This window comes from Lissotriton vulgaris, chromosome 9 (genome assembly GCF_964263255.1).
Source record: "Lissotriton vulgaris chromosome 9, aLisVul1.2, whole genome shotgun sequence".
NCBI classification, from domain to species: domain Eukaryota; kingdom Metazoa; phylum Chordata; class Amphibia; order Caudata; family Salamandridae; genus Lissotriton; species Lissotriton vulgaris.
Genome location: NC_141697.1, coordinates 1,236,672,300 through 1,236,700,242, shown reverse-complemented (window position 1 = coordinate 1,236,700,242; position 27,943 = coordinate 1,236,672,300). Strand labels below are relative to the sequence as shown.

The following is a 27,943-nucleotide window of genomic DNA, read 5'->3' as shown; positions in this document are numbered from 1 at the left end:
TGTAAGTTTGATCCTTGCTATAGAGTTGTGTAGGTGTAATTCTTGCTGTAGAGTTGTATACATGTGATTCTTGCTGTAGAGTTGTGTATGTGTGATCCTTGCTATAGAGTTGTGTAGGTGTAATTCTTGCTGTAGAGTTGTATACATGTGATTCTTGCTGTAGAGTTGTGTGTGTGTGATCCTTGCTGTAGAGTTGTGTAAGTGTGATTAGTGCTGTAGAATTGTGTGTATGTGTGATCCTTACTGTACAGCTCTGTAAGTGTTATTTTAGAGTTGTGTAAGTGTGATCCTTGCTGTAGAGTTTTGTATGTGTGATTTTTGCTGTAGAGTTGTGCACGTGTGATTCTTGCTGTAGAGTTGCATAGGTGTGATCCTTTCTATACAGATGTGTAAGTGTGATTGTAGAGTTTTGTATGTGTGATTCTTGCTGAAGAGTTGTGTATGTGTGATTCTTACTGAAGAGATGTGTACGTGTGATCCTTGCTGTAGAGTTTTGTAAGTGTGATTCTTGCTGTAGAGTTGTGTACATGTGATTCTTGCTGTAGAGTTGTGTATGTGTAATCCTTGCTGTAGAGTTGTGTATGTGTAATCCCTGCTGTAGTGTTGTGTACGTGGGATTGTTGCTGTAGAGTGTGTACATGTAATCCTTGCTGTAGTGTTGTGTACGTGGGATTGTTGCTGTAGTGTTGTGTACGTGGGATTGTTGCTGTAGAGCTGTGTATGTGTAATCCTTGCTGTAGAGTTGTGTATGTGTAATCCTTGCTGTAGAGTTGTGTACATGTAATCCTTGCTGTAGTGTTGTGTACGTGGGATTGTTGCTGTAGAGTTGTGTACATGTAATCCTTGCTGTAGTGTTGTGTACGTGGGATTGTTGCTGTAGTGTTGTGTACGTGGGATTGTTGCTGTAGAGCTGTGTATGTGTAATCCTTGCTGTAGAGTTGTGTATGTGTAATCCTTGCTGTAGAGTTGTGTACATGTAATCCTTGCTGTAGTGTTGTGTACATGTGATCCTTGCTGTAGAGTTGTGTACGTGGGATTCACCTCCTCACTGTTGGATACTTGTGCACGGTGTCTTTCTGAAAAGTGTTTTTTGGGTCCAGAGTGATAGCTGAGTAGGCGCACACTTGTACTGTGCTCAGTGTATGTATCAGTTGTACAGTGTGCATTTGTGTGCCTAGGTTTCATGGTAGCCACATCCAGTCGGCGAGACGGTGACTTGAGCAGAACAAAAATACCACAATAAAGGCCATCTACCTACTACCTGCCTCCCTACTGTTGCACCTTTGTACCAGATGAGGGAGACGGTGGAGCCGTAGTCATGGTTGCAGGATGGACAGCGCTTTAAAAGATGCATGTTTCGCGTGGTCCCCCTGGACCAGCGCACAGGGGTTCGCCCCCCAGCATTGGCAAACGATCCCCCGTCAGGTGAGCTCTGCCCTGGCCCAGTGACTCCCGGATTACCTGCTTCATTCGACGCCAAAGAGCTGTTCCAATGCTGAGTGTAACCTTCTGACCGCGTTGATCGACTTGTTTTGTAAGGACCTCTCATAGAAAGACACCCACTTGGCCAAAAGTTTTAAAAACATTTGCTGGCCCATATTACATGAACTGAATTAATTTCCTGTGTATGCAGGAAAGCATTGTCTGCATAGGATCACACACATGTGCTGCTTCACTGAGGCCAGGTGGAGGGCTCAGCAAGCCTTGGCAGGAAGGAGCAGTGCCCTGTGGGACCCGGAAGCAGATGGAGAGGAGTCAGGCATGAAATGGCCCAGCCAGGCAGAAACAACCGAAGCAGCCATGGCTGTGTGGGCACAGTGGGTACCGGCTGTGGCATTGTTGAGCGGGTCTGCCTGTACCCCTCATCAAAGTCCAGCCAGAAGGGTCCGGCGACCAGAGCCCATGCCGCCACCAGAGCACCAGGGAGGTCTGGGCCTCCTCAACGTTGAGGCTCTGCTGCCAGGATTATAAAATTTGATTAAACCGGAGGTCACGTCTGAGATTGAGACCCAAACAAGATGTATTCCTCGCCTACGCTGGGAGAGTCCTGAGACCGACACAGCGACACAGTCTCAAACACAAGACGGAGCACTCGGCCATGGTTACAGACCAGCGGGGACCCCTGAGAAGATACAGCAAAGTAGAATCAAACATGGGGGCGGCTCGACAGTAGGAGCGGTGGGCCCATAGTTCCAGACCAGTGGGGTCCCAGGAGGTCGTTACAGCAACGTAGAATCAAACATGAAGCGGCTTCACAGTAGGAGCACTCAGTCCACTGTTGCAGGACCAGAGGGGTCCCCAGAGGTCGATACAGCAAGGTACAATCAAACCTGAGGCGGCTCGTCAGTAGGAGCGCCAGGCCCATGGTTCCAGACCAGTGGGGTCCCCGGAGGCCGGACATATTGGAGTCGCTGGAAAGGATGGGTGTCATGACCAATGGGTAGGAAAGGGATACAGAGCTCGTCCATGGGTAGGAAGGGTGGATGGTGCACCTCCTGTCCAGAAAGGGAAGGATGCATAAGTAACCCATGGGTAGGAATGGGCTTTTCACTCACCAATGGGTAAGAAAGGGCATATAACTCACCAATGGGTATTACATTGTGTATAACTCACATGTGGGTAAGAATTTATGTATAAATCACCAATGGGTAAGAAATGGTGTATAACTCACCCATGGGTAGGAAATAATGTACAATCCACAAATGGGTAAGAAATGGTGTTCAACTCACATATGGTTAAGAAATGGTGCATAACTCGCCTATGGGTAAGAAAGCGTTTATCACTCAGCTGTGGGTAGGGACGGACGCATAACTCACCAATGGGTAATAAAGGGTGTATACTTCACCAATGGGTAAAATATTGTATATAACTCACCCATGAGTAAGAAATAGCGTGTAACTCACCAATGGGTAAGAAATGGTGTATAACTTACCCATGGGTAAGAAAGAGTATATAACTCACCAATGGGTAAGAAAGAGTATATAACTCATCCGTAGATAGGAAAGAGTATACAACTCTCCCATGGGTAGGGAAGGGTATACAACTCTCCCATGGGTAGGAAGGGGTATATAACTCTCCCATGGGTAGGAAAGGGTATATAACTCACTGATTGGTAAGAAATAGTATATAACTCACCCATGGGTAGGAAAGGGTATATAACTCTCCCATGGGTGGGAAAGAGTATATAACTCAGTTGTGGGTAAAAAGAGTATATAACTCACTCATGGGTAGGAAAGGGTATATAACTCTCCCATGGGTAAGAAAGAGTATATAACTCACTCATGGGTAGGAAAGGGTATATAACTCACCCATGGGTAAGAAAGAGTATATAACTCATTCATGGGTAGGAAAGGGTATATAACTCTCCTATGGGTAGGAAAGGGTATATAACTCAATCATGGGTAGGGAAGAGTATATAAGTCACTCATGGGTAGGAAAGGGTATATAACCCTCCTATGGGTAGGAAAGAGTCTATAACTCTGGAATATCCACCCAGACCCTCAAAGCCTCTTAAAAGGAGGCCTACAGTAGTCCTTTCACTTGCCTGGCCTTTATTGCCAGGGTTTGCTCTCATTCTTAGCGCTGGTTATAGACGGCCTTCGCCTTCTATTGGAAGTTCCAATCTGACCCGTACATGACCACAGCACAGCGTGGATGGTTACACGGTTCCAATGCCTTCACATTATGTCTTTGGTGCTGGGGGTAAGTAGTTTCTTACTTCAATCACAGCCATCGCAGATCTGCCGGCGGCAGAAGTAACTTTTCCTGCCCTGGTTGGGGCTCCTAGCCGGGGGCTCCCAGCTCCACCGGCTGCATTGCCCGGGCCACGCCGGCTGCACACCCACCCGGACCCACCAGTCGCATAAGCCACCCAGTCCCGCCGCTGCATGAGCCACCCAGCCCGCCACTGCATGATCCACCCAGCCTGCCGCTGCATGGTCCACCCAGTCCCGCCGTGCATGATCCACCCAGCCCCGCCGCTGCATGATCCACCTGGTTCCCCGGCTTCATATCTACCCAGCCCGCCGCTGCATGATCCACCCAGTCCCGCCGCTGCATGATCCACCCAGTCCCGCCGCTGCATGATCCACCCAGCCCCGCCGCTGCATGATCCACCTGGCCCCCCCAGCTTCATATCTACCCAGCCTGCCGCTGCATGATCCACCCAGCCCCGCCGCTGCATGATCCACCTGGCCCCCGGCTTCATATCTACCCAGCCCGCCGCTGCATGATCCACCCAGTCCCGCCGCTGCATGATCCACCCAGCCCCGCCGCTGCATGATCCACCTGGCCCCCCGGCTTCATATCTACCCAGCCCACCGCTGCATAATCCACCCAGCCCCGCCGCTGCATGATCCACCCAGCCCCGCCGCTGCATGATCCACCTGGCCCCCCGGCTTCATATCTACCCAGCCCGCCGCTGCATGATCCACCCAGCCCCGCCGCTGCATGATCCCCCTGGGTCCCCGGCTTCATATCTACCCAGCCCGCCGCTGCATGATCCACCCAGTCCCGCCGCTGCATGATCCACCTAGCCCCGCCGCTGCATGATCCACCCAGCCCCGACGCTGCATGATCCACCCAGCCCCGACGCTGCATGATCCACCTGGCCCCTCGGCTTTATATCTACCCAGCCCACCGCTGCATAATCCACCCAGCCCCGCCGCTGCATGATCCACCCAGCCCTGCCGCTGCATGATCCACCCGGCCCCCCGGCTTCATATCTACCCAGCCCGCCGCTGCATGATCCACCCAGTCCCGCCGCTGCATGATCCACCCAGTCCCGCCGCTGCATGATCCACCCAGTCCCGCCGCTGCATGATCCACCCAGCCCTGCCGCTGCATGATCCACCTGGCCCCCCGGCTTCATATCTACCCAGCCCACCGCTGCATAATCCACCCAGCCCCGCCGCTGCATGATCCACCCAGCCCCGCCGCTGCATGATCCACCTGTCCCCCCGGCTTCATATCTACCCTGGCCCACTGCTGCATGATCCACCCAGTCCTGCCGCTGCATGATCCACCCAGTCCAGCCGCTGCATGATCCACCCAGTCCGGCCGCTGCACGATCCACCCAGCACCGGCTGCACACCCACCTGGCTTTCCCAGCTGCACATCCGCGTGGCCTCGTGGGCTGCAGCCACACCCACCTGGCCCCGCCAGCTGCACACCCACCCGGACTCACCGGCTGCACACCCACCCAGACTCACTGGCAGCACACCCACCCAGACTGACTGGCTGCACACCCACCCAGACTGACCGGCTGCACACCTACCCAGACTGACTGGCTGCACACCCACCCAGACTGACTGGCTGCACACCCACCCAGACTGACCGGCTGCACACCCACCCAGACTGACCGGCTGCACACCCACCCAGACTGACCGGCTGCACACCCACCCGGACTCACCGGCTGCACACCCACCCGACTCACCGGCTGCACACCCACCTGGCCCCGCCGGCTGCACACCCACCCAGACTGACCGGCTGCACACCCACCCGGACTCACCGGCTGCACACCCACCCGACTCACCGGCTGCACACCCACCTGGCCCCGCCGGCTGCACACCCACCCGGACTCACCGGCTGCACACCCACCCGACTCACCGGCTGCACACCCACCTGGCCCCGCCGGCTGCACACCCACCCAGACTGACCGGCTGCACACCCACCCGGACTCACCGGCTGCACACCCACCCGACTCACCGGCTGCACACCCACCTGGCCCCGCCGGCTGCACACCCACCCGGACTCACCGGCTGCACACCCACCCGACTCACCGGCTGCACACCCACCTGGCCCCGCCGGCTGCACACCCGGTCAGCTCCTGTTCAGCTTGGCTCTTCACCAGTAATGGCCTCAGAGCTCTACACACAGGGCAAGGCAGGCCGGGTGGGTTGGGGTTTCTAGTGCTTGACACAGAAAGAGGCTGCTGGTGGATTCCGTCGCTTATCTCCATCTTTTGAACCTTTATTATATGTCTACGAAGGCTTGAAGCTGCTTCTGTGATGCATGGTACCACCTGGCACCTTCTAGGATTCTGTTTCTTGATATCAAGTTTTGACATTCAGGCGGAGCCCCTGGGAATGATTCCCTTCGAATATCTGTGCACTCAAGCGAAATGCACAGAAATCCTAGCACGGTCTGCACCCAACTATCCAAAACTATTGGAAACCTTTCAGGTGTGATTAGCGGCGAACGCTGCAAGCATGCTGGGCTGAGTCGTGCTTTCAGGGTCATTAAATGAGGACCTTTCGAATGGGTAGATATGCCTTTTCGGATTTACAGCGCTTCGAATCATAGCGCTGTAGAGAAAGGAGATATCCCTGCCGGTGGTGGCGTTCCGCGTCACACCAGCGGCACGCAGATAGGTCCAGTCTCCTGGTGCGTGAAAGGCCTGTGATCTGTACTTTAATATCCGGCTACATATCCGGCTACAGCCCCAGAGGAGACGCGTCACCCATATCTGGGCGCTATTAATAGAAGGCTGTCCTCTCCCTCCCCTGCCCACGCACATTCCAGCGCCTCAAAGCGCTGTATTCCCAGCAGACGAGATCTGAGCCTTAAACTAACCTCCCCTCGCTCTGCTGAGTATGAGAAGCTGCTGGGCTTGAATGCAGGGGCCGGAAGGGGCGGAGCCTCCTGTGTGTTTATTACACCAGGTGCTGGGCTTGAATGCAGGGGCCGGAAGGGGCGGAGCCTCCTGTGTGTTTATTACACCAGGTGCTGGAACCACAAGGGGCGGAGCCTCTTTGCGCACCGGGACCACGTGTGTATTAATGGAATTGGTATTAATATTCATAGTAATGATACATAATTAATATCGATATGTTAATGACAATTCAAATAGAATGAAATAAACATGTAATAAATAACTTTAAAATACAATTACAGTAAAATATAAACATGAATTGAGACGCTGTAAAGTTGAATGTTCAAGTAACCCCGAGTGACAGCTAGGAGTGAGTGCGGGGGGAGGCAGTCAGTGCTGACTGGAGTCCAGGTGCCCTGGGGGTGCTGAATGTTATACGAGCTCTGCCTGCCCCATGGACGGTGTCCCATTGGCGCGCCCTGGTGAATGGGCTGCAGAGGTTGTGTTTGATTCTGTACAGGATCTCTGTAGCCCCTGTGAATCGATGTGTCGAGTTCTTTACAGGATCTCTGCATCACCTGTGAATGGATGTGCTTGATTCTGTAACAGGATCTCTGTAGCACCTGTGAATGGATGTGTTTTTTAATCTGTACAGGATCTCTGCATCACCTGTGAATGGATGTGCTTGATCCTGGACAGGATCTCTGTATCACCTGTGAATGGATGTGTTTGAATCTGTACAGGATCTCTGCATCACCTGTGAATGGATGTGCTTGATCCTGGACAGGATCTCTGTATCACCTGTGAATGGATGTGTTTGAATCTGTACAGGATCTCTGCATCACCTGTGAATGGATGTGCTTGATCCTGGACAGGATCTCTGCATCACCTGTGAATGGATGTGCTTGATCCTGGACAGGATCTCTGTATCACCTGTGAATGAATGTGTTTGATTCTGTACAGGATCTCTGTAGCTCCTGTGAAAGGATGTGTTTGATCCTGTACAGGATCTCTGTATCACCTCTGAATGGATGTGCTTGATCCTGGACAGGATCTCTGTATCACCTGTGAATGGATGTGCTTGATTCTGTACAGGATCTCTGTAGCCCCTGTGAATGGATGTGTCGAGTTCTTTACAGGATCTCTGCATCACCTGTGAATGGATGTGCTTGATCCTGGACAGAATCTCTGTAGCTCCTGTGAAAGGATGTGTTTGATTCTGTAACAGGATCTCTGTAGCACCTGTGAATGGATGTGTTTGAATCTGTACAGGATCTCTGCATCACCTGTGAATGGATGTGCTTGATCCTGGACAGGATCTCTGTATCACCTGTGAATGGATGTGTTTGAATCTGTACAGGATCTCTGCATCACCTGTGAATGGATGTGCTTGATCCTGGACAGGATCTCTGCATCACCTGTGAATGGATGTGCTTGATCCTGGACAGGATCTCTGTATCACCTGTGAATGGATGTGTTTGATTCTGTACAGGATCTCTGTAGCTCCTGTGAAAGGATGTGTTTGATCCTGTACAGGATCTCTGTATCACCTGTGAATGGATGTGCTTGATCCTGGACAGGATCTCTGTAGCTCCTGTGAAAGGATGTGTTTGATTCTGTACAGGATCTCTGTAGCCCCTGTGAATGGATGTGTCGAGTTCTTTACAGGGTCTCTGTATCACCTGTAAATGGATGTGTTTGATTCTGTACAGGATCTCTGCATCACCTGTGAATGGATGTGCTTGATCCTGGACAGGATCTCTGTAGCTCCTGTGAAAGGATGTGTTTGATTCTGTACAGGATCTCTGTATCACCTGTGAATGGATGTGTTTGATCCTGTACAGGATCTCTGTATCACCTGTGAATGGATGTGCTTGATCCTGGACAGGATCTCTGTAGCTCCTGTGAATGGATGTGCTTGATCCTGGACAGGATCTCTGTAGCTCCTGTGAAAGGATGTGTTTGATTCTGTACAGGATCTCTGTATCACCTGTGAATGGATGTGTTTGATCCTGTACAGGATCTCTGTATCACCTGTGAATGGATGTGTTTGATCCTGTACAGGATCTCTGTATCACCTGTGAATGGATGTGCTTGATCCTGGACAGGATCTCTGTAGCTCCTGTGAAAGGATGTGTTTGATTCTGTACAGGATCTCTGTATCACCTGTGAATGCATGTGCTTGATCCTGGACAGGATCTCTGTAGCTCCTGTGAAAGGATGTGTTTGATTCTGTACAGGATCTCTGTATCACCTGTGAATGGATGTTTTAGATCCTGTACAGGATCTCTGTAGCTCCTGTGAATGGATGTGTTTGATCCTGTACAGGATCTCTGTAGCGCCTCTGAATGGATGTGTTTGATCCTGTACAGGATCTCTGTATCACCTGTGAATGGATGTGTTTGATCCTGTACAGGATCTCTGTATCACCTGTGAATGGATGTGCTTGATCCTGGACAGGATCTCTGTAGCTCCTGTGAAAGGATGTGTTTGATTCTGTACAGGATCTCTGTATCACCTGTGAATGGATGTGCTTGATCCTGGACAGGATCTCTGTAGCGCCTCTGAAAGGATGTGTTTGATTCTGTACAGGATCTCTGTATCACCTGTGAATGGATGTGTTTGATCCTGTACAGGATCTCTGTAGCTCCTGTGAATGGATGTGTTTGATCCTGTACAGGATCTCTGTAGCGCCTCTGAAAGGATGTGTTTGATTCTGTACAGGATCTCTGTATCACCTGTGAATGGATGTGTTTGATTCTGTACAGGATCTCTGTATCACCTGTGAATGGATGTGTTTGATCCTGTACAGGATCTCTGTATCACCTGTGAATGGATGTGCTTGATCCTGGACAGGATCTCTGTAGCTCCTGTGAAAGGATGTGTTTGATTCTGTACAGGATCTCTGAAGCTCCTGTGAAAGGATGTGTTTGATTCTGTACAGGATCTCTGCATCACCTGTGAATGGATGTGCTTGATCCTGGACAGGATCTCTGTAGCTCCTGTGAAAGGATGTGTTTGATTCTGTACAGGATCTCTGTATCACCTGTGAATGGATGTGTTTGATCCTGTACAGGATCTCTGTAGCTCCTGTGAATGGATGTGTTTGATCCTGTACAGGATCTCTGTAGCGCCTCTGAAAGGATGTGTTTGATTCTGTACAGGACCTCGGTATCACCTGTGAATGGATGTGCTTGATCCTGGACAGGATCTCTGTATCACCTGTGAATGGATGTGTTTGATCCTGTACAGGATCTCTGTATCACCTGTGAATGGATGTGCTTGATCCTGTACAGGATCTCTGTAGCTCCTGTGAAAGGATGTGTTTGATTCTGTACAGGATCTCTGTAGCATGGATCCCCTCGTCCCCGTGAGTTTGGGGCAGTGGTGTGTCCATGTGCAAGGGGGTGGGGAGGTTCTTAGCAGGTGCTGTTTGTGTAAATAGACATCTATCTGGACTGCCTCGGAAGATGTCATGTTAGAAGAATATTCCTGAGGTGTTGGAGAAAGGAGACGGTTTCCATCTCCTGACTGTGATGAGCGAGTGGAGCGTCTGTCTCTGTTGGATGGCCGAGCCCCCCTCTTGTGATCACAGCTGGTTTCAGATCAGTGTCTGAGGTGGAACTTGAGAGAATGAAGCACAACATTTTCTCGGAAAAGATGGAAATCATTGTTTGTACTGATTAAATTATGTTTAAATAAGTACGTTTTTTTCATACACGGAATCCTTCAGTCTATCAAATGATTGACAGCTCAGTCTAATAATTGTTATATAGCTAGCAAAAAGTGCCCCTTGGAATCCCTCTGTTGTCCTTAAGATGTGTTCTCAGACTCCAGCTGCTGTTTATAGGTCTCGGGTAGACCGCGCTTGCGCTATCTCGAAGAGACATGTTGACTCTAGTTTTTGGGCCTAAGCCTGACCATAGGCTTTCCATTTGCTGGCTCCAGCGTCGCTCTGATATTCTTTCTCCCCACTTGTACATGGCATGCATGCGTCATGCCTCTACCTGTGTTTACTCCTCCCCCCAGCTTGGACCAATTACTACTATCCATCCCCAGCTGCCATTCTAGCTTCTGTTAGCGGAACTACTTTTTTGTTTAATTTGGAGCACTTGAGACGAGCGCTTGTGGTTTACCTCGCTCCAAGCTCTGCTGTAAACAGGGCTGTAAATCTTGTCAAGTCAAGTCAAGTCAAAATTTGTATAGCGCACTACTCACCCAGAGGGTCTCAAGGCGCTTGAGGGGGGGGGCTACTTATCAAATAGCCAAGTTTTAAGTTGTTTTCAGAAGGAGAGTCATATTTGCTGTCCATTCAAACACCGAGATCAAATGTCAGACACTCTCTCATCTGCCGACTGCTCTCATGTTCAATAGCTCCACCCTGTGTTTGGCCCCTGTCTCTCTTGTTCCTTTCACCGTTATCAGCACCACAGCCGTGCAGTGCATTTGCGCCTCACAATGCGCATGCCAACTGTAGACCGAGATCAATTGTCATACGCTGTCTCATCTTCTGACTGCTCTCATATACTCCGGCCCTTGAGTAGGCCGTGGACTGCTCCACCTCAGTGCCCTCTGAGTCGAGCGCTCCAATGGGGTGTTTGGCTCCCAGTGAGGCCAATAGTAGACATATCTTTAGATAAACCCAACTGCTCTGTGCGTAGTTGCCAGGGGGTGAGCGCAGGTTATCTTTTAGTGTGTATCTAGCTAACTCTGACTAGAGTGGTGGTTCCTGCCTGGCCTAGGTGCAAGCCTCAGCCAGCCAGGAATCCCATTTGTACCATGCTAAAAATCATCATAAATTAGCTACCAATAGTCAACCTGCCTCCTACAAAATATTGCATATAACATGAATATCAACATTTCAGAGCTGCTTGGAGGATGAAAGTCACGCCAGCAGGTCTTAGAGCACAGAAACATCATAGTAAGTCAAGATTACATGGTCTTTGAGTCTGTGACCTCACATAACCTTTGACCAAGTGACATCACAGGATGTGACATGACATGGTCTTTGAGTCTGTGACCTCACATAACCTTTGACCAAGTGACATCACAGGATGTGACATGACATGGTCTTTGAGTCTGTGACCTCACATAACCTTTGACCAAGTGACATCGTAGGATGTGACATGACATGGTCTTTGAGTCTGTGACCTCACATAACCTTTGACTAAGTGACATCGCAGGATGTGAGATGACATGGTCGTTGTTATACAACTCAGGCCCTCGTTACACGTGGTCTGTAATTGATCTGATATTTATTGCACCAGATAAAATACAACTCCACTGAGTCAGAATTTGTAGGAATTGATAAATACCATTCAGTGGAAGGATTTTTCATAACATATTGTAACACACATTTTCAAAACAGGAGCCAGTAGAAATTCCTTAACTAAAAGACATTCACATTGACAACGCCTATAGCTCTTGAATTGCCGAGACCTACTGTCGCTGCCAATGCTTGTTATCTGCAAATTTAGCTCGTTTTTGCACACTCCGGGGGCCCCAGACACTGCCCCCTCTGTCTATGCAGTATGCAATGCAGGTGAGCAATGCCGGGCCCAGCATAGCTGTGTACGCAGAGTGAAGGGCTTGGCTGTTAACTGAGTGAAGACCACATGGTAATGTTTTGATTTATTGATGAAGATGGATATTGGTGGTAAATTGATCGGCTCCCTGTTTTTCAGCTGGACCTGCAGCCGTGACCGATGACGGACCTTGAGACGCTGCCTCGACCCTTCAGAGCAGACAAATGGTAAGTGATGTCTTTCTACCATGGCCTTCTTCCATGAGAGGACACCCCATAGGCAGTGTTTAATTTGAGCAGGTGGTTTCCAGTGCTTGGCACCAGCACTTATGACAGCCAGCCACATGGTGGTGCTGTTTGTCATTTTTCTTATGTATATTGAATTAATAAACAACTGTTGCTGTGCTCATTTCTAAATAAAATCACCCAAGCCATTCTTATAGCTGTGGGGCCCTGTAATAGCCCGAATTGTCACACTTGTAGCAGTACGATGGTTAGTAGTTGTGTGTTGGTACTTCCATTGCCATCCCTGGCAGGGCATTGAGTGGTACAAGCTATAGTGGCCTTCTAACCAGAGCCTTGGCACTTCTTTTATTTCTTTTTTACAATTTAAGCACTACCATGAGCAATCAAATAGTGCATCACTTTAGGCTACACTTTGTCACTTTACTGAATCTTATCGGGGGGGGTGTAGAGGTGGACTAAGGGCCAGAAATTCCCACTTTAGGATCGGGGTCCAGGTTTGGTCCGGCCTCTGCTCAACATCCTGTGATCTTGGGCAAATCACAACAAGCATTGGCATAGCCAATAGGTCTCGCCTTTGGGACCTTTTAAGTGTTTAGTCATGCAACAGTTGATGTTGTTGCACCAAGGATATTGTGCTGCATAACTAAATACTTATAAGGTCCCAAAAGCGAGACCCATTGGCTATGCCAATGCTTGTTAATCTTTGATGTCTGCACAATTGTTCGATTACCTTTCCACTTGGTTTGCTTTGGACATCAATATGTTCCAGCCCGCTGCACACAGGGACACTTCTTTTATTCTCATTTGATGCAAATAAAGTTGACTTACTAATACAAAGTATAGTTTAAAAGCAGTAATGTTTCAACAAGTAAAGATTTGAGATGTAAATAAAATAAAAAACATTGACTTGTCTATCTCTAAAGGACACCAATGTCGGCTTCATCACATATCACTGGATGACCCGCCTGCACCCAGGGAGCTCTTTGCCCATTACTGGAAGCTGTCACTAGCTTTACCTCTCGCTGTATCAAATCAATTCGATATTGAGCTGGTTTCAGATGGCTGTTTTCTTCATTTGGAGATATTTAGGTGGGAACGCCATGTGTCTACAGTGGGTGTCAAGCACCCGGCAGTAGTAACAACTACTAAGCAGTGGGCAAGCTTTAGGAAAGGAGGGTAGCACTGTCCCCGAGAGACCACCAGTTTCCCCGGACTTTTCTTGCACATGCTGAGACTCAGCTGCAAGCAACATGCTTTTGCATGTGCTCTCTTGGTCAACCATTCAACATCAGGAACTCCAACTCCATGTTCTGTCGGGTGCCTCCAGTGTACGTCATCACAAACTGGCCTCTGTCTACGTGTGATAAGAAAAAAACGGAAATCAATACAACGAATCAGCGGCCATATTTGGGAGTAGTAAGTGTATTGAAAATAAACAGAGCAGAGAATAACAAATACCACATTCAAACCAGGAGGAGTTGCCTGAAACAAAAAGTATTTTATGTTAAAGTTTTAAAGGCGTAAGAAAATACGATTCTTCTAAAATTAAAAATATGTTTCACCATTGTCAATTTTAAATGTGTTTTTCAGTTTTGTGGCTTTCCTCTTTTCGAAAACAAAGTATGGAAGTTTAACGTGGCCGTCCTGTTTGACAATTGTGCTGGGAATCCAAAGAAGCACATAATTGTTCTTCGGATGCCACGCTGCTTATTGGAAAACTAAACGGTGAGCACCATGTTGAAAGAAGTATGGAATCGCAACATTTCCTAACAAGCAATGGCCGTGCGGCCGTGAAACTGGCACCGCCGCGCGGATGTCAGATGGCAGCTGTGCACATCGCTCGTGCTTGTGTGCATGGCAGCAAGCTGGTGGCCGGCAGAAGTAGCACTTTTAAAGGCCAGCTACTAAATGGCTCGCCAGACAAACGCATGCGCTGGCTCTAGCGAGACTTAAAAGCTCTCCATGCTCAAATAAAACAAAAACTGTGTGATGTAAATTGGTTACTGATCAATGCTCTGGTTGCACGAGTGCCTCTTCTAGCAGTAATTCATAGCGCCTAGATGGCCTTTCGGGTACTTGTGCGCTTAGCAAAGCCATAAATTAATGTATAAAGCCCGCGTAAAGAAAACACCCCGAACCTCATTCATCTGAAACAAGTCACTGGAATGACAGCAACAGCCTCAGACATGGAGATAAAAGCCACGCGTCTTCCTTTTATCAGAGGGTGGACCTGCAACGCGGATTGTTCAGGGGGGGGGGGCGTGCCACCCCAACCCCTGGTGCTGTTGTGGCACCCTGGTCTATAGAGGGGCACCTCCGGATGGGCACCGCAGGGCAGTAGATGCCAGACCGAGCAGTGCCTTATCTGGGTGCAAGCCTCTCACGGTGGGTCTGTGCCACCCTCGCACCTCTGACCCCCCTCCCCCCTTGTGTGTGTACATCTCTTTCCAGAGGCCAGGTGTGCGTGCACAGCTGTGTGGGGTCTGTACAGTCCCCCCTCCCCTGGGCCTGAGGCTCTGCAGGTTAGAACCCCCGCCGCTGGCACCCGGCCACGGTTGGCACCATGCCACAAACACACGCGGGGAGTAATGATGGGAAATCGCTGTGTAGGTGGATTATCTCTTCGCGGGCTGGCCTCACCCCAGAGTGCTGCTCTAAGTACCGCCTGGTGCTGTCGGCGCCTGCAGGGGCACGAGCCGGTGGGAAGGACACACCCAGCCAAGAGCTGGCCAAACTCCGGGCCCCTCCTGGGAACACGAGCCCACCCACTGTCTGTGGCGGTAACAACAGGGTGGGTAACCAGTGCCCTGGTTGAGCAGAGCAAAGTCCCCGGGGTGGGTAACCATGACCCTGGGTGAACAGATCAAAGCCTAACCAGGGCCCTGGGTGAGCAGACCAAAGCCCCTGGCCCGGGGTGGGTAATCCGGGCCCTGGGTGAGCAGAGCAAATCCCAGAGTGGGTAACCAGGGCCCTGGATGAGCTGAGCAAAGCCTAACCAGGGACCCTGGGTGAGCCCCGGGTGGGTAACCAGGGCCCTGGGTGAGTACAGCACAGCCCCCGGGTGGGTCGCCAGGGCCCTGGGTGAGCAGGGCAAAGCCCCTGTGAGTAACCATGGCCCAGGGTGAGCTGAGCACAGCCTAACCAGAGCCCCGGGTGGGTAACCAAGACCCTGGTGAGCAGAGCAACACCCCCGGACTGGGTAACCAGGGCCCTGGGTGAGCAGAGCAAAGCCCCAGAGTTGGTAACCAGGGCCCTGGGTGAGCAGGGCAAATACCCGTGGGTAACCAGCGCACTGGGTGAGCAGAGCACAGCCCCAGGGTGTGTAACCAGGGCCATGGGTGAGCAGAGCACAGCCTCTGGGTGGGTAACCAGGGTCCTAGGTGAACTGAGGAAATCCCCGGGCTGGAGAACCAGGGCCATGGGTGAGCAGAGCAAAGCCCCTGGGTGGGTAACCAGGGCACTGGTTAAGAAGAGGACTCTGCCTGGATGGGAAACCAGGGCCCTGGGTGAACAGAGCAGCGCTCCAGAATGGGTAACCAGGGCCCTGGGTGAGCTGAGCAAATCCCCTGCGTGGGTAACCAGGGCCCTGGCTGAGCAGAGCAAAGCCTCAGATGGGTAACCAGGCCTCTGGGTGAGCAGATCAAAGCCTCGGTCAGTAACCAGGACTCTGGGTGAGCAGAGCAAAGCCCCAGATGGGTAACCAGGCCTCTGGGTGAGCAGAGCAAAGCTTCGGTGGGTAGCCAGGACTCTGGGTGAGCAGAGCAAAGCCCCAGATGGGTAACCAGTACTCTGGGTGAGCAGAGCAAAGCCTCGGTGGGTAACCAGGACTCTGGGTGAGCAGAGCAAAGTTCCAGAGTGGGTAACCAGGTCACTGAATGAATAACGTGGTGCCCCGCTGAGAGCATTATTGGGACACTAGGGTGATCAGGACAGGGCACCAGAGTAAACAGGATTGGGCCCCAAGGAGACGATGAAGGGCACCAAGCCATCAGGTTTGGGCACAAGCAAGCAGCAGGGAGGGACTGTGAACTAACCCTGGGCAAAGTACTATGCTATGCTTCCATAGTTTGCGCTACTTCGCACTACGCGAATTGCACGTAGCACAGTGCAAACACGCGTGTCGTAGCATACCGGTTATTTTTTGCTTGCTCGCGGTCCTCAAAGTCAAGTTGGCGACCGCGAGTGAGCAAAATGACATTCCGGCAAGACTTTTTCCTCGTTCGCGATCAGCAACATCAAGTTGCCAATCGCGAGCCTGGAAAATAAACCTCCTGGCGAGATTCTCAATGCGGGGAGGTCAGGTTTCTCATTGCGAGTGGTCACGTATGCTCGCAATGAGAAACTACAAGTCCACGTTGGTAAAGCTGCTGATCGAGTAGAAATCTACCCGAGTGGCAGAAAATTACTGCTTGCACTGTGCAAAATGCTGTTCGCACTGATTGCATAGTGCAGGATGCTTGTCCGCACTGTGCAGTCAGTGCGAACAGCATTTTTCACAGTGCACTACGTAGGTTACGTAGCTCGCGCTATGCGAAGTGCACTTTGCGTAGCTACGCATAGCGATACTACGCCCAGGGTTCCTGTGAACCCTTCACTCCTGAGGGTGCCAAGTTATTTTCCATAGGGAGAGGGAATCAAAAGGCCATGTTAGATCTAATATCACTCAAGAGATTGATTGACAGTTCACATGCTGATGCCCCAGGGCATGCCATGCCCGAAGGAAGGGGCATTTATCAGGCCTCTGTCCTAAAAGATGCGCCTCCCATGACCAGTGGACTCAGGGCACAGGGCAGGTGTGCGGACTCCAGGGGTTCACGGGGCTCCATTTTGGGTCGTGTCTGCACAGAGGTAGATCATGGAATCCCTGCTCTGCTGTGAGGGTGGGCATTGAAGATGGCGAGGGATACCCGCGTGCCTTGATCTGGAAGGGCTGGCAGGAGGCCCCCTGCGGGCATCGATCCCTGCTGCAGGGGGCGCCACACAGAAGCTAATGACGTCAATCTACCTTACTCAAAGTCATCCTCTTCCACGACTGATCGTGGACGCCTCTTGCACAGGTGAGCCCTACCTTCCGTTCCAGGGGTCGGGTCTGAGAGTGGATGTACTTCCGGGTGTGACGGTGACCCGCGGCAAAAGTGGGGTGCAGCAAAGATTGAAAACATACAAATCTAGTGTTCGGAGCCATGGTGGGGTGTCTACCAGAGGGTGTCACTGGTGCAGCTGCGCCCGCCCTACCATCTGAAGGAAGGAGTCCCTGGCTCCAGACACTGGTCAGACGAAGCATCAGGACTCTGACTTTTGGCCTCCCGGAGGAAGTATCGGGGCCTCGGGCGTGATCCAACGAGGACATGGCTTGCACTTGGCTAGCCCATCACAGTTCGAGCACTTGGGACAGAGGCCGTCTGCTATGTGCCCACTTCCCCGGACAGGAGGAAAAGAGAAAGTAACAGAATGGTCATTCATGGTTATCCGCGAGGGGCTGGAGTGGGATGGGGATGGGGGGGACCAGATTTGGGTGCTATCGGCTGTGGTGCCTTCAAAGGAGTTTGTCAGTATGGCGCCCCATCAGAGGATGTGACACCCCCACCCCCTTGGATGCATGAGACTAGGGGGCTGGAAACAAGAGGGCTCGCCCAGTGCCCACTGATTATGAAAGTGAGTGCGTCTCAGCGCTAGCTCACCCTTCCTTGCCAGCATGGCCCCCCACCTCTCCGGAGCAGAGCAAGTATGAGTGTGGGGGTACGTCCGGGTGAACTGGGGGTTCAGAAGAAGAGGTAGGGAGCGGGGGGGGAGAAGTCCTTCCTCCCCCTGTACCTGACATCTGTGAAACCCAGCAGTGACCTTGTTCTGGTGGATGAGCAACCCGTAACGAGGCGCTGTGAGAACGAAATCACCCATTCATTCATTGGCCCGATGCTTTGACCAGCCTCTCTTTTGTTCCAGTGAAAAGAACACGTAACCCCTATGAACGGGTTAACCAAGAGATTTACTGCTTTTCCTCCTAATCCCACCACTTCATAAAAAGGAAGCCACTCAGTCACGCTCCTTCTGTGGTAACGCCCCCATCATCTGGAATGCTCTCCCCAAAAACCTTCGCTGTAACCCCTCTTATGCCAGCTTCAAAAAAGACCTCCAAATCCACCTCCTCAACTATTATTGGGGGTCCTAACCTGTGACCTGCACTTGATCGCCAATTCACCATGTTATAAGTGTGGCTCAATGATTAGAGCAGCAGACCCTGAAGCAGAGGTCTGGCCCGGGACCAGGGTTCAATTCCTGCCTCGGCGGGTCTTGGGTTCAATGTCCGCGGACTCGATAATTCTCGCCTCGGTGCCTATTCTAATCATGGGTCCCACTCTGCAACTCTGGGCAATAGCTTGCTTAATCTCCACAACGGCCCCAACAACACTGGGATGCCTGGCTTCACCTTGGGGGTGCCCAGGAGGGGGCATCTCACAGGGAAAGGCAGGAAGGGTTCCACAGCGGTATACAGCGCCAGGATGCCCCGAGATGGGGCGGTAGTGCGCTTTCCAAGTGTATACACATTTACATTTATTTGTCCATTAATATTTGTCCATTTCCTGAACAACATCTGCCTAATTACTTGAGGTGTATAGCTCTTGCACCTGTATATCTGTTTTGATTTGTATATTTCACATGTTGCTTCATTATCTTTTTATCTACTTGTATGCCTTGTTTGCTTTATATTATCTTACTCATGTAAAGCGCTCTGATACCTCTGGGTCTAGCCAGCGCTATATAAAACTCTTAAAATTAAAAATTTGAAAAAAAATTCTTTTTGAGGCCCTTCTAGAACATTCTAGAGCTCGAATTGGAAGGGCAGGTTAAAGGGTGAAGGTTAATGAGGGCGCCCCTGCGGAGCTCAAAGGTTAGTAACTTCAAACCTGGAGTGGTGGAAGGCGTGAAACCGCTGTTTAAACCGCACTTCTAAAGCACAGACCACAGAGCGCCTTGAAATGTTCATTTGGTGCTGTGCGTGACTCGGGGTGCGTGAATCAGTACAACAATCACTTCGCTTTTAGTTGGGTTTGGTCGAGTTAAAGACAATTACAACACCTATTTTACGGTTGTACGTGTACTATTTAGGGCTCATGGTATTGTTAACATAGTTTGTAAAATTACATTTAAAAAATAGGCAAAAACGTTCATATTGGTATTTTCAGCACAATATATATTGTCTTTTAAGGACTGTGTGCATTTTATAAAAGCCTCATCGTTCTGACCACAAGGGGGCAGGCGAGTTCAACTTGTCCTTGCATTGACACACCACGTACCTGCCCAGGTGTTCCAAGTGCGTTGTTCCTTGGGGGATGCCACGCGTGCTTGAGGCCGGTTCCGGTTTCATATCCGCTCCTCATGGCTCATGCTGTGACTGTCTGTCATGTTGCATTCCCATTGCTGAGCAGTAGATTGTCAGCAACGAGGGGTTTAAGTTGCAACACGTTTTGTAACTCGAAAGTGTTATAAACAGGCTTCTAAATTCCGTCACGAAAAGAATCTCGAAACATTTGTAACCACGACATGTCTATGTTGGGCCACTCGGAAATTTTGTTTCTTAAAACGTCTTTCAAACAACTTTTCTAAATACTTAAGTATGTTGAAAAATAGCAGAGTTTAATATAATGTACCCACGTCATTGAAAGCATCAAACTGATATGACTAAAGCGAAGCAAGCGCCTAGGAGCGCCATAGACTGAAGAGCTGAGGGCCTGCGGCGCCCCCTGGCGGTGCTGTCTGAATGTACAGCTCCGTCGGGCTCAGCGATGCTGCTGTGCACAGGGGCAGAGGCGGTGCTGGATCACACGAGCATCACAAGCCGGGCATCTCTCTGCCACGTGACGTCATCTGTGAAGGTGCCCTGATGTCCGCGTGGTCCGGGGCTCGACAGTCGTCATCAGACTGACGTCAGATGTGTGCTGTAAAAACACTCTCTCACTGCCCCCGAAAGTCAGTGTGTTTGATTGGTCATTGATACCATGACGTCATGGGCCAGGTGATGTCACGATTTAGCTCGATGGCGCCGACCCTGAAGAGAGGGAGTGACCTGGGACTGGAAGCTTGGGGTCTGATGAGAATCTCCCTCGAGGGGGCAACCCCCTGACAGAGCAGCAAACAAACTGCATTTCAGAAAAGCCCCCACCTCACAAAGGGGCATTTGGGGTCGGTGGGGGCTGCCTGGGGTGAAGCGGGGCAAGAAGTGCTGCGGGAAAGGGCAGACTCTGGGGCAGAGGTCAGTCTGTTGTCGCTGTCTATCAGTCTCTAGTTGAAGTCAGTCTAAGGTACGGTACCCCTGTCTGTGGTACCCTCAGACACAAACTACAGCTTTGTGTTCTGTGACTGTCTTTTCGGAGTTTTTATTTTTATTTTTAATGTTAAGTGTTGAACATGCTATAAAGTAGCCATAACGCAAAATGTTGATGCTCACATGAAGCACAAAATAAATGCTGGCAATTATGTGCACAACTCACTTCAGTTCAGTTCACACAGATTCGATCTATATAAACAGACTATAAAAGCACATCAATACATATAAAACTTCCACACCAATAAATATAAATATATACAGAGTTAAAATAAGTATTAAACAAGTTTGCTGTGCTCTGGATAAGCCATTAAAAACGTTTAAAAACAATTGATAAAATATAAAACTACACGGTACTGTGCACAACTCAACAAGTAAATAAACAGGGCTCTGATGACGCGCACTCCTGGCGCATCCGGGCACAGTTCTGAATTGTATGTGCAGTGCACGCTAAGGATTAAGCATTATTATAAGCGGGTCACTGGCCCTTCCCAGCAGTATGTGATATATTCGGTGGATCGCTTCCTTAGAGCCACAGGTATGTTTGACACTTGGCGGTGGGTCCCACTCGTCCCTCACGCGGCACCGCTGCCTTGGTAACAAGGGTTATGCCAGGCTCTGGTGGTCCCCAGGGCCCCTGGTGGGCTAGCCCGAACACTCGGGGAATATGTCACACAACAGGAGTCAGCGGCAACCTAGAAGCTTCTCTCCCTGGGCGAGGGAACAGAACCACATCACATCTTACAAAGAAAAACACATCTGGGAAGCCAAGGAGGTGAGCGAGTAGATGAAGGTTTTATTCAAATAAAATACACATTAGGGAGCCCGATGGCAAAAAATGGCTACTTCGAATGGCTAAAGGCCAGGGGCGAAGCTACGGGCGGGGAACGTGGGGGGGGGGGATCACTGTGCTACACCCCCCCTTATAAATCTATTCTCTAGTAAATAGTTGGGTACAGGTGTTTCCAGTCAGGTATGGTGAGGAGTCTGTCGCATTTCAACTGGGATTTTTACAAAGACCCACAGACAAAAAAACACACGCACACACACTGTTTGTCGTCTATGTGTTATAGGTCTTAAAAAGTGCTGGTTATTTGACCAAATATTGTTTTAAGTGCCCTGACAGTTTGTACTCGGCTAGCTTTCCTCCATTTAAACTTCCCCTTTGCACTGCTTTTCTTATAATGTATTTTAACCTGATATGCCAGCCTGGTAGTTGGGAAGCCTGAAGCTCACCCCCCCCCGCCCCAAAACCCCCCCTCCCTAATCTTACTGACTGAGCTACACCCCTGCTAAGGGCGTGTGCAAACTGCTTGGAGCAGCTGCTAGTAAAGGTTCAGTGGCTGCCTGTTAACATGAGGTCTGCTGGTAAAGGCAGTGCCAGGCACGAACAAAAGTAAGAATGAATACATGAATGTCCTTTTGCAGGAGCGGAGTAAGCTGCTGCTCTGTGATTTGTTAGAAGGCATCTATCTGTATTTTAATGATGTACATTTGCTGGTAGAACTACAGAACTGTGTGCTTGTTTTCCTATTGCTAAGTGGACAGTTGTTGAGACACCTGCTGCCCGATCCTGTGTTCAGCCAGACCTAACCCCTTCTCTCTTCCTCTCACAGAATGTTCACCATGGATCTAGGCACCTTGCTCCTTCCGGTGCTCTGCGTCCTGGGGACCCTCCTCCCGGGAGCACTGCCCTACGCCACCTTCTCCTACAACGACACACACTTCAACCACCTGACCGTGGACCCCGACACGGGGACCCTGTACCTTGGGGCCACCAACTTCCTGTTCCAGCTGACGCCGGACTTGATGGTGCAGAACGCAGTCCAGACTGGCCCCGTCTTGGATAGCAAAGACTGCCTCCCACCAGTGTCCAGCGAGGAGTGCCCTCAAGCCCGCGCCACCGACAACTTCAACAAGTTACTGCTGGTCAGCCCGTCGCAAGGGCAGCTCATAGTGTGCGGTAGTGTCCACCAAGGGATCTGTGAGAAGCGAAGCCTGAGGTCCATCAACAAAGTCCTCTTCCGTCCGCAGAGGCCGGTGGACACCCAGTACGTGGCCGCCAATGATCGCAATGTAAGCACTGTTGGGTTGGTCGGACGCTCTAAAGATGGCTTGCCTCTACTGTTTGTGGGGAGAGGATACACCAGCAAAGGTGCAGGTGGGATCCCTCCCATCACCACGCGGAACCTGGATGTGCCCGCGGGAGATGCCCAGGCGACCGAGTCTCACTCCATCTTCTCGTATGAGGATACCGCCAAGTTGGCCGTTGTGGGTCGCCTCTCGGAGTACAACCACCACTTCATCAAGTCTTTCACGCACAGGTCTAGTGTCTACTTCTTGTTCTACCGACGCGATCTCAAATCTCAGTCGCGAGAGTACAAGACCTACATCTCTCGGATCTGCCCCGATGATTCACACTACTACTCCTACGTGGAGCTGCCACTGAGCTGCAAGGGGAAGGGCAGGTCCTATAACCTTCTGCAGGCGGCTTACGTGGCCCAGCCAGGTACCAAGGCGAGGAGAGGCGTGCGGACCACGCAAGGGGACGTTCTGTTTGCGGCCTTCGCGGCTTGGCAGGCCGCCTCAGGAAGGTTGAGCGAGCAGTCCGCTCTCTGCATGTTCAAGATGGAAGAGATTGATGCTTTGATCAACCAGACGAGAGACGTCTGTTACACCAAGGATGGCCGATCGGTGGATGGGCTGGAGGTGGCCTACATAGAGTACGACGTGAAGTCCGTCTGTGTGCAGCTGCCCTCGGTAAGTGGCTTTTTTTGTCTGATACATCTGCATTGGGCTTATTTTTGGTTAATAAATGTAAATTTGAATCATAAATTGCTTCTTAAAAAAGATGTAGAGATGCGTCTGTGATTTGCTGTAATTTGATGCAATGAAATCAGTTGTGCTGCCTTCGCAATCCAAATGTTATGTATGGACTTATATTCATTTGCACATGGTACGACTCACATCTCTCTCCATGTTGGGGTGGGGGGGAATGCGACAAGTAACTGAACTGTAATGATAACTTGTTTCTAAAATCAATAAATAAATAAAACAAAATAAGACAAAATGTATTCCATTATCATCTGGAAGCTTCGACATTAACAAGGCACATTGTAGTAATGCACTGAGAAGAACTTATTAAAAGTGATAGTTTTTCACCAATAGCTTCCCTACAATCTAAGAAGGCACATAAAGGTCAGAATTGTCTTGCTTTGTGATCCGATAGGGCTACGTACACAGCCCACATCTTAGCCACCCAACAGCAGTGTCTCTTTGCCCTGTGGTTATCGTTGTCAAGTACTGAAAAGTCTTGAGGGCCACCTCTTCATGAACACTGTAACCCCTTTCACCATCATGTTCCACACCCTAATGCCAACCGATTCATGAACGCACTGGGCAACTGAATGCCAATGTGAACTCGGTTCAGAAGTAACAGATACAGTAATACTGGTGTAGGAAGGGTTCATTTGGATTCCTCTGGAAAGAACACTTCGACAAAAATATGTGTATGTCTTTAGTCTGAAGTTGCCGCCCTATACCTCACTTCGCCTCATAAAACCTATGTAGTGACCATTTATAGCTCCATGGAAGAAGATGCCTACATCTTCAAAAGCATCACTCAACGAACTACACAGGACCAGATCTAAGGACTTCCTGTCTTGGCTCTCGGAAGCCGACTCCATCAGACGCCTGAACACTACGTTGGCAGTCCGAAGTGGGCTACTGTTACCCCCATAGATAGACTGGATGGATCGCTCCACGCACTACCCAAGGCCAGATCATGGGACTTCCAGTTTTGGGTCTCATAAGCCGACTCCATCAGACGCCCGAGCACTACGTTGGCAGTCTAGAGTGGGCTACTGTTACCCGCATGGACCGACTGGACATATCACTCAACGCTGCCACAAGGCCATGTCCAGATCATGGGACTTCCAGTCTTGGCTCTCGGAAGCCGACTCCATCAGAAGACTGACCATGTATTGGCAGTCCGGAGTGGGCTACTGTTAGCCTCAGGCAGTAGCACTGATTGGTAGATATGGTTTATTTATTTATTTATGTATTTAGAGGTTTTATATAGCGCTGGCTGGACCCAGGGGTATAAGAGCGCTTTACATTTTTGAGACAAAAGGTCAGTAAGACATGGGTCATACATAGCATAAATGAGTATAAACAACATATAAGTCTCCGCCAGACATATTTCAAAATGATAAATATGGGAAATAAGAACACCGAAAAGTGGGAGATGTGATAATCAATTATAACCAGGCATACATTGAAAAGAGAGCCGGAAAATTGCAGAGGAGGATAGGGAGGTTTGTGGTCAAATTGGGTTATAAGGACGAGAGCAGGAGGGGCAGAAATGAGGGCAGACGGAGGACAAGGGAAGGGGGGTGCAGGGAGGAGTGAAGGTGGTAAACAGGGAGGTGGAAGTGACGGGGAGGAAGGGCGAAGTAAGGCTGAAAAGAAGGGAGGGCGGATGCATCTGAGGTCGGACAGATGTGGCCAGTGGAAGAGAGCAGATATGGATTATGGTCCCCAATATTTATTGAGGAGATGTAGTTTGAGTTCTTTTTTGAAGCAAGGGTAGGAAGGGTTGCAACGAAGGTCAGTTGGAAGGGCATTCCAAATGCATGGAGCGTTGCCGGAAAAGGACCGAGACTGGGTGGTTTTCTTTTTTTGAAGGGGGGGGGGGATAAGAAGGAAGGTGTTTGTGCTTCTCAAGGAACGGGAGCAACCGGCTTTTGTGAGTTTGTTAGCGAGGTAGGTCGGTGTATTCTGATGGAGAATTTTGTGTGTAATGCAGGCTGTTTTGTGCGTGGATCTACCTTCAATGGGGAGCCATTTAAGGGTTTTAAGGGTAGGGGAGATGTGGTTGAATCGCTTGCAGTCTGAGGTAAGCCTAGCTGTAAGGTACAGCACAGATTTGAGCGGTGCGAGGTGGATCTTGGGAATTCCGGTGAGAATGGCATTGCCATAGTCGATGCGAGAAAGAACAAGGGATTGGACGGCTAGTTTGAAATCATCGATCGGAATGAAGGGCTTGATTTTCTTAAGGTGGCGGAGAGTGAAGAGGGCTCCTTTGGCAGAATTATTGATGTGTGCCTTGAGGGTTAGGAGGTCGTCAAGTGAGATACCTAGTGATTTGACTGAGGAGGACAAAGATAAGGAGCAGTTGAGGACAATAAATTCAGAGATCCAATTCTGAATGGGGAGCTGGTTGTTTTTAGGGGAGAAAAAGAGTTATTTCAGTTTTTTTAGGGTTGAGTTTGAGGTGGTTAATGTGGAACCAGGCTTGAATCTTGAAGGGTGTTGTTGAGGTGAAGGATGTCAGCATGGGTTTTAATCTTATAATAGAGTTGGGTGTCATCGGCATAGAGATGGTAGTTGATCCCGGCTTGTTTAAGAATGAGTGTGAGGGGTTCCATGAAAAGGTTAAAGAGTGAGGCAGAGAGGATGGATCCTTGTGGAACTCCTAAGGAGATAGAGGTAGGGTTAAATAGGCAATTTTGGATTTTGATTTGTTGAGAACGGTGTTGTAGGTATGAGACAAACCATTTGTGTGCCGTACCATTCAGGCCGAATCGATCTCTAAGAACATTTAGTAGAGCAGAGTGGTTAACAGTATCAAACGCTGCAGAGAGATCAAGGAGGATCAGAAGGCTAGATTCGCCATTGTCAAGTGAGTAATGGATGTCGTCAACAATGTTTAGCATGGCGGTTTCAGTGCTGCATCCTTTCCTAAAGCCAGATTGGAAGGGGTCTAGTAAGTTAAAGTGTTCAATGTGTCTCTCTAGTTGGAGAAGAACACATTTTTCCAGGGCTTTAGAAAGAAGGGGAAGGTTGGAGATGGGACGAAGGTTATTGAGGTCGTTTGGGTCTGCCAAAGGGTTTTTGATAATGGGGGTGATTTGGCCGAGTTGCCATGAAGTGGGGACACAGCCGGTGGCAAGGGAGCTGTTGATAATAGAGGTCCAGGAAGGGGTGATGATGTATTTGAGGTTTTGGACAAGTTTGGAGGGGAGAGGGTCTTTAGTGTGGGAGGAAGGCTTGAGTTTGGAAATGATGTTCAAGACGTCTCTTTCCGTGACTGGCTGGAAGTTAAGCCAAGCGGCATTATTTTTAGTAAGGGAGTTAGGATGATTGGAGTCCAGGAAATTGGGGGGCAAGGAGGGGTAAGGGAGATCAGAGTTATGATGGGCCGTAGAGGGTGTAGGGGGAGTTCTGATGAATGGTGGGATATTAAGAGAGGTGTTCCGATTGGTGGTAGGGATCGCAGTAGAGAGGAAGGATTGCTCAATTAGTTTAATTTTGTCTGAAAAAAAGAGAGCTATTTCTTCACATCTAGTCTTCGAGGCCAGTGGGACAGGGGGAGCGGAAGCAGTTTGTTTACGCACAATGTTGAATAGTTCTCTTGGCCTATTCTGAGCTCGATCTAGTTGTGATCTGAGGACGGACGTTTTTTGTCTAAAGATGTGTTTTTTGTAGGACGATCTAGCAAGTCTGATGCTGGCCAGGTTAGAAGGAGAGGGGTGCTGTCTCCATAATCTTTCAGTCAGTCTGAGTCTACGTCTTTCAATGTTTAGGTCTGTGTTAAACCATGATTTGGAGGGGATATTTCTTTGTTTTTTGAGTTTGAGTGGTGCTAGAAGGTCAAGGGTAGCAGTGACAGCTTTGTTATATTGTTCGGTTAGTTTATTCGTGTTGAGGGAAGGAGAGATAGCGAGAAGCTGGGCCTGAAGTTTGGATTCAAGTAAGTCAGGAGGGATATGACTGAGATTTCTGATCAGTTTCATGGGTTTAATATTTTTGGACGGAGGGGTGGAGGTAGAGTTGTTTATGGAGAACAGGATAAGGTGATGGTCGGACCAGTCAATGGGAATGATGTTAGATAGGAGGGCTAGATCTTTGCTGGTAATGATAGCGTCGAGGGTGGCTCCTTTGGAATGGGTTGGTGACTGACAGATTTGTTTGAGGTCATTAATTTCGAGAAGGTCATACAGGAGGGAGATTGAGGGATCATTAGTATCATTCCAAGGGAGGTTAAAGTCTCCCAGGAAGATGTTTTTAGATTTGGAAATTGAGGATTGCGTAAGAAGGTTAGATAGCTCATCGATGAATGGGTAGTGATTTCCAGGCGGAAGGCGGATGGGGGGGGAATCCTGTATTTTGAGTTCGGCTACAAGGTATTCAAAGGAGGCATATTCGGCGTTATTGATAAGGGAGAGCTGTAGTTCGTCTTTGAAGATGATAGCTA

General features: G+C 49.8%; 2 protein-coding genes across 2 annotated transcripts in view; one reads left to right on the top strand and one right to left on the bottom strand.

Annotated features, from left to right (window-relative positions):
- PLXNB1 (plexin B1) overlaps nt 1–27,943 on the top strand; it is a 328,917-nt gene that overhangs the window by 100,934 nt on the left and 200,040 nt on the right. The window contains exons 2-3 of the mRNA XM_086939394.1: nt 12,277–12,344; nt 22,302–23,445. Coding sequence (XP_086795520.1) covers nt 22,303–23,445 — 1,143 coding nt within the window. The 5' untranslated portion in view covers nt 12,277–12,344; nt 22,302. The remainder of the gene's footprint in view (nt 1–12,276; nt 12,345–22,301; nt 23,446–27,943) is intronic.
- On the bottom strand, nt 26,261–27,482 carry LOC147693150 (uncharacterized). Its single transcript, XM_086937666.1, has 2 exons — nt 26,360–27,482; nt 26,261–26,277 (listed from the first exon to the last, which is right to left on the bottom strand). The coding sequence occupies exons 1-2, from the start codon at nt 27,480–27,482 to the stop codon at nt 26,261–26,263; spliced, it is 1,140 nt and encodes a 379-aa protein (XP_086793792.1).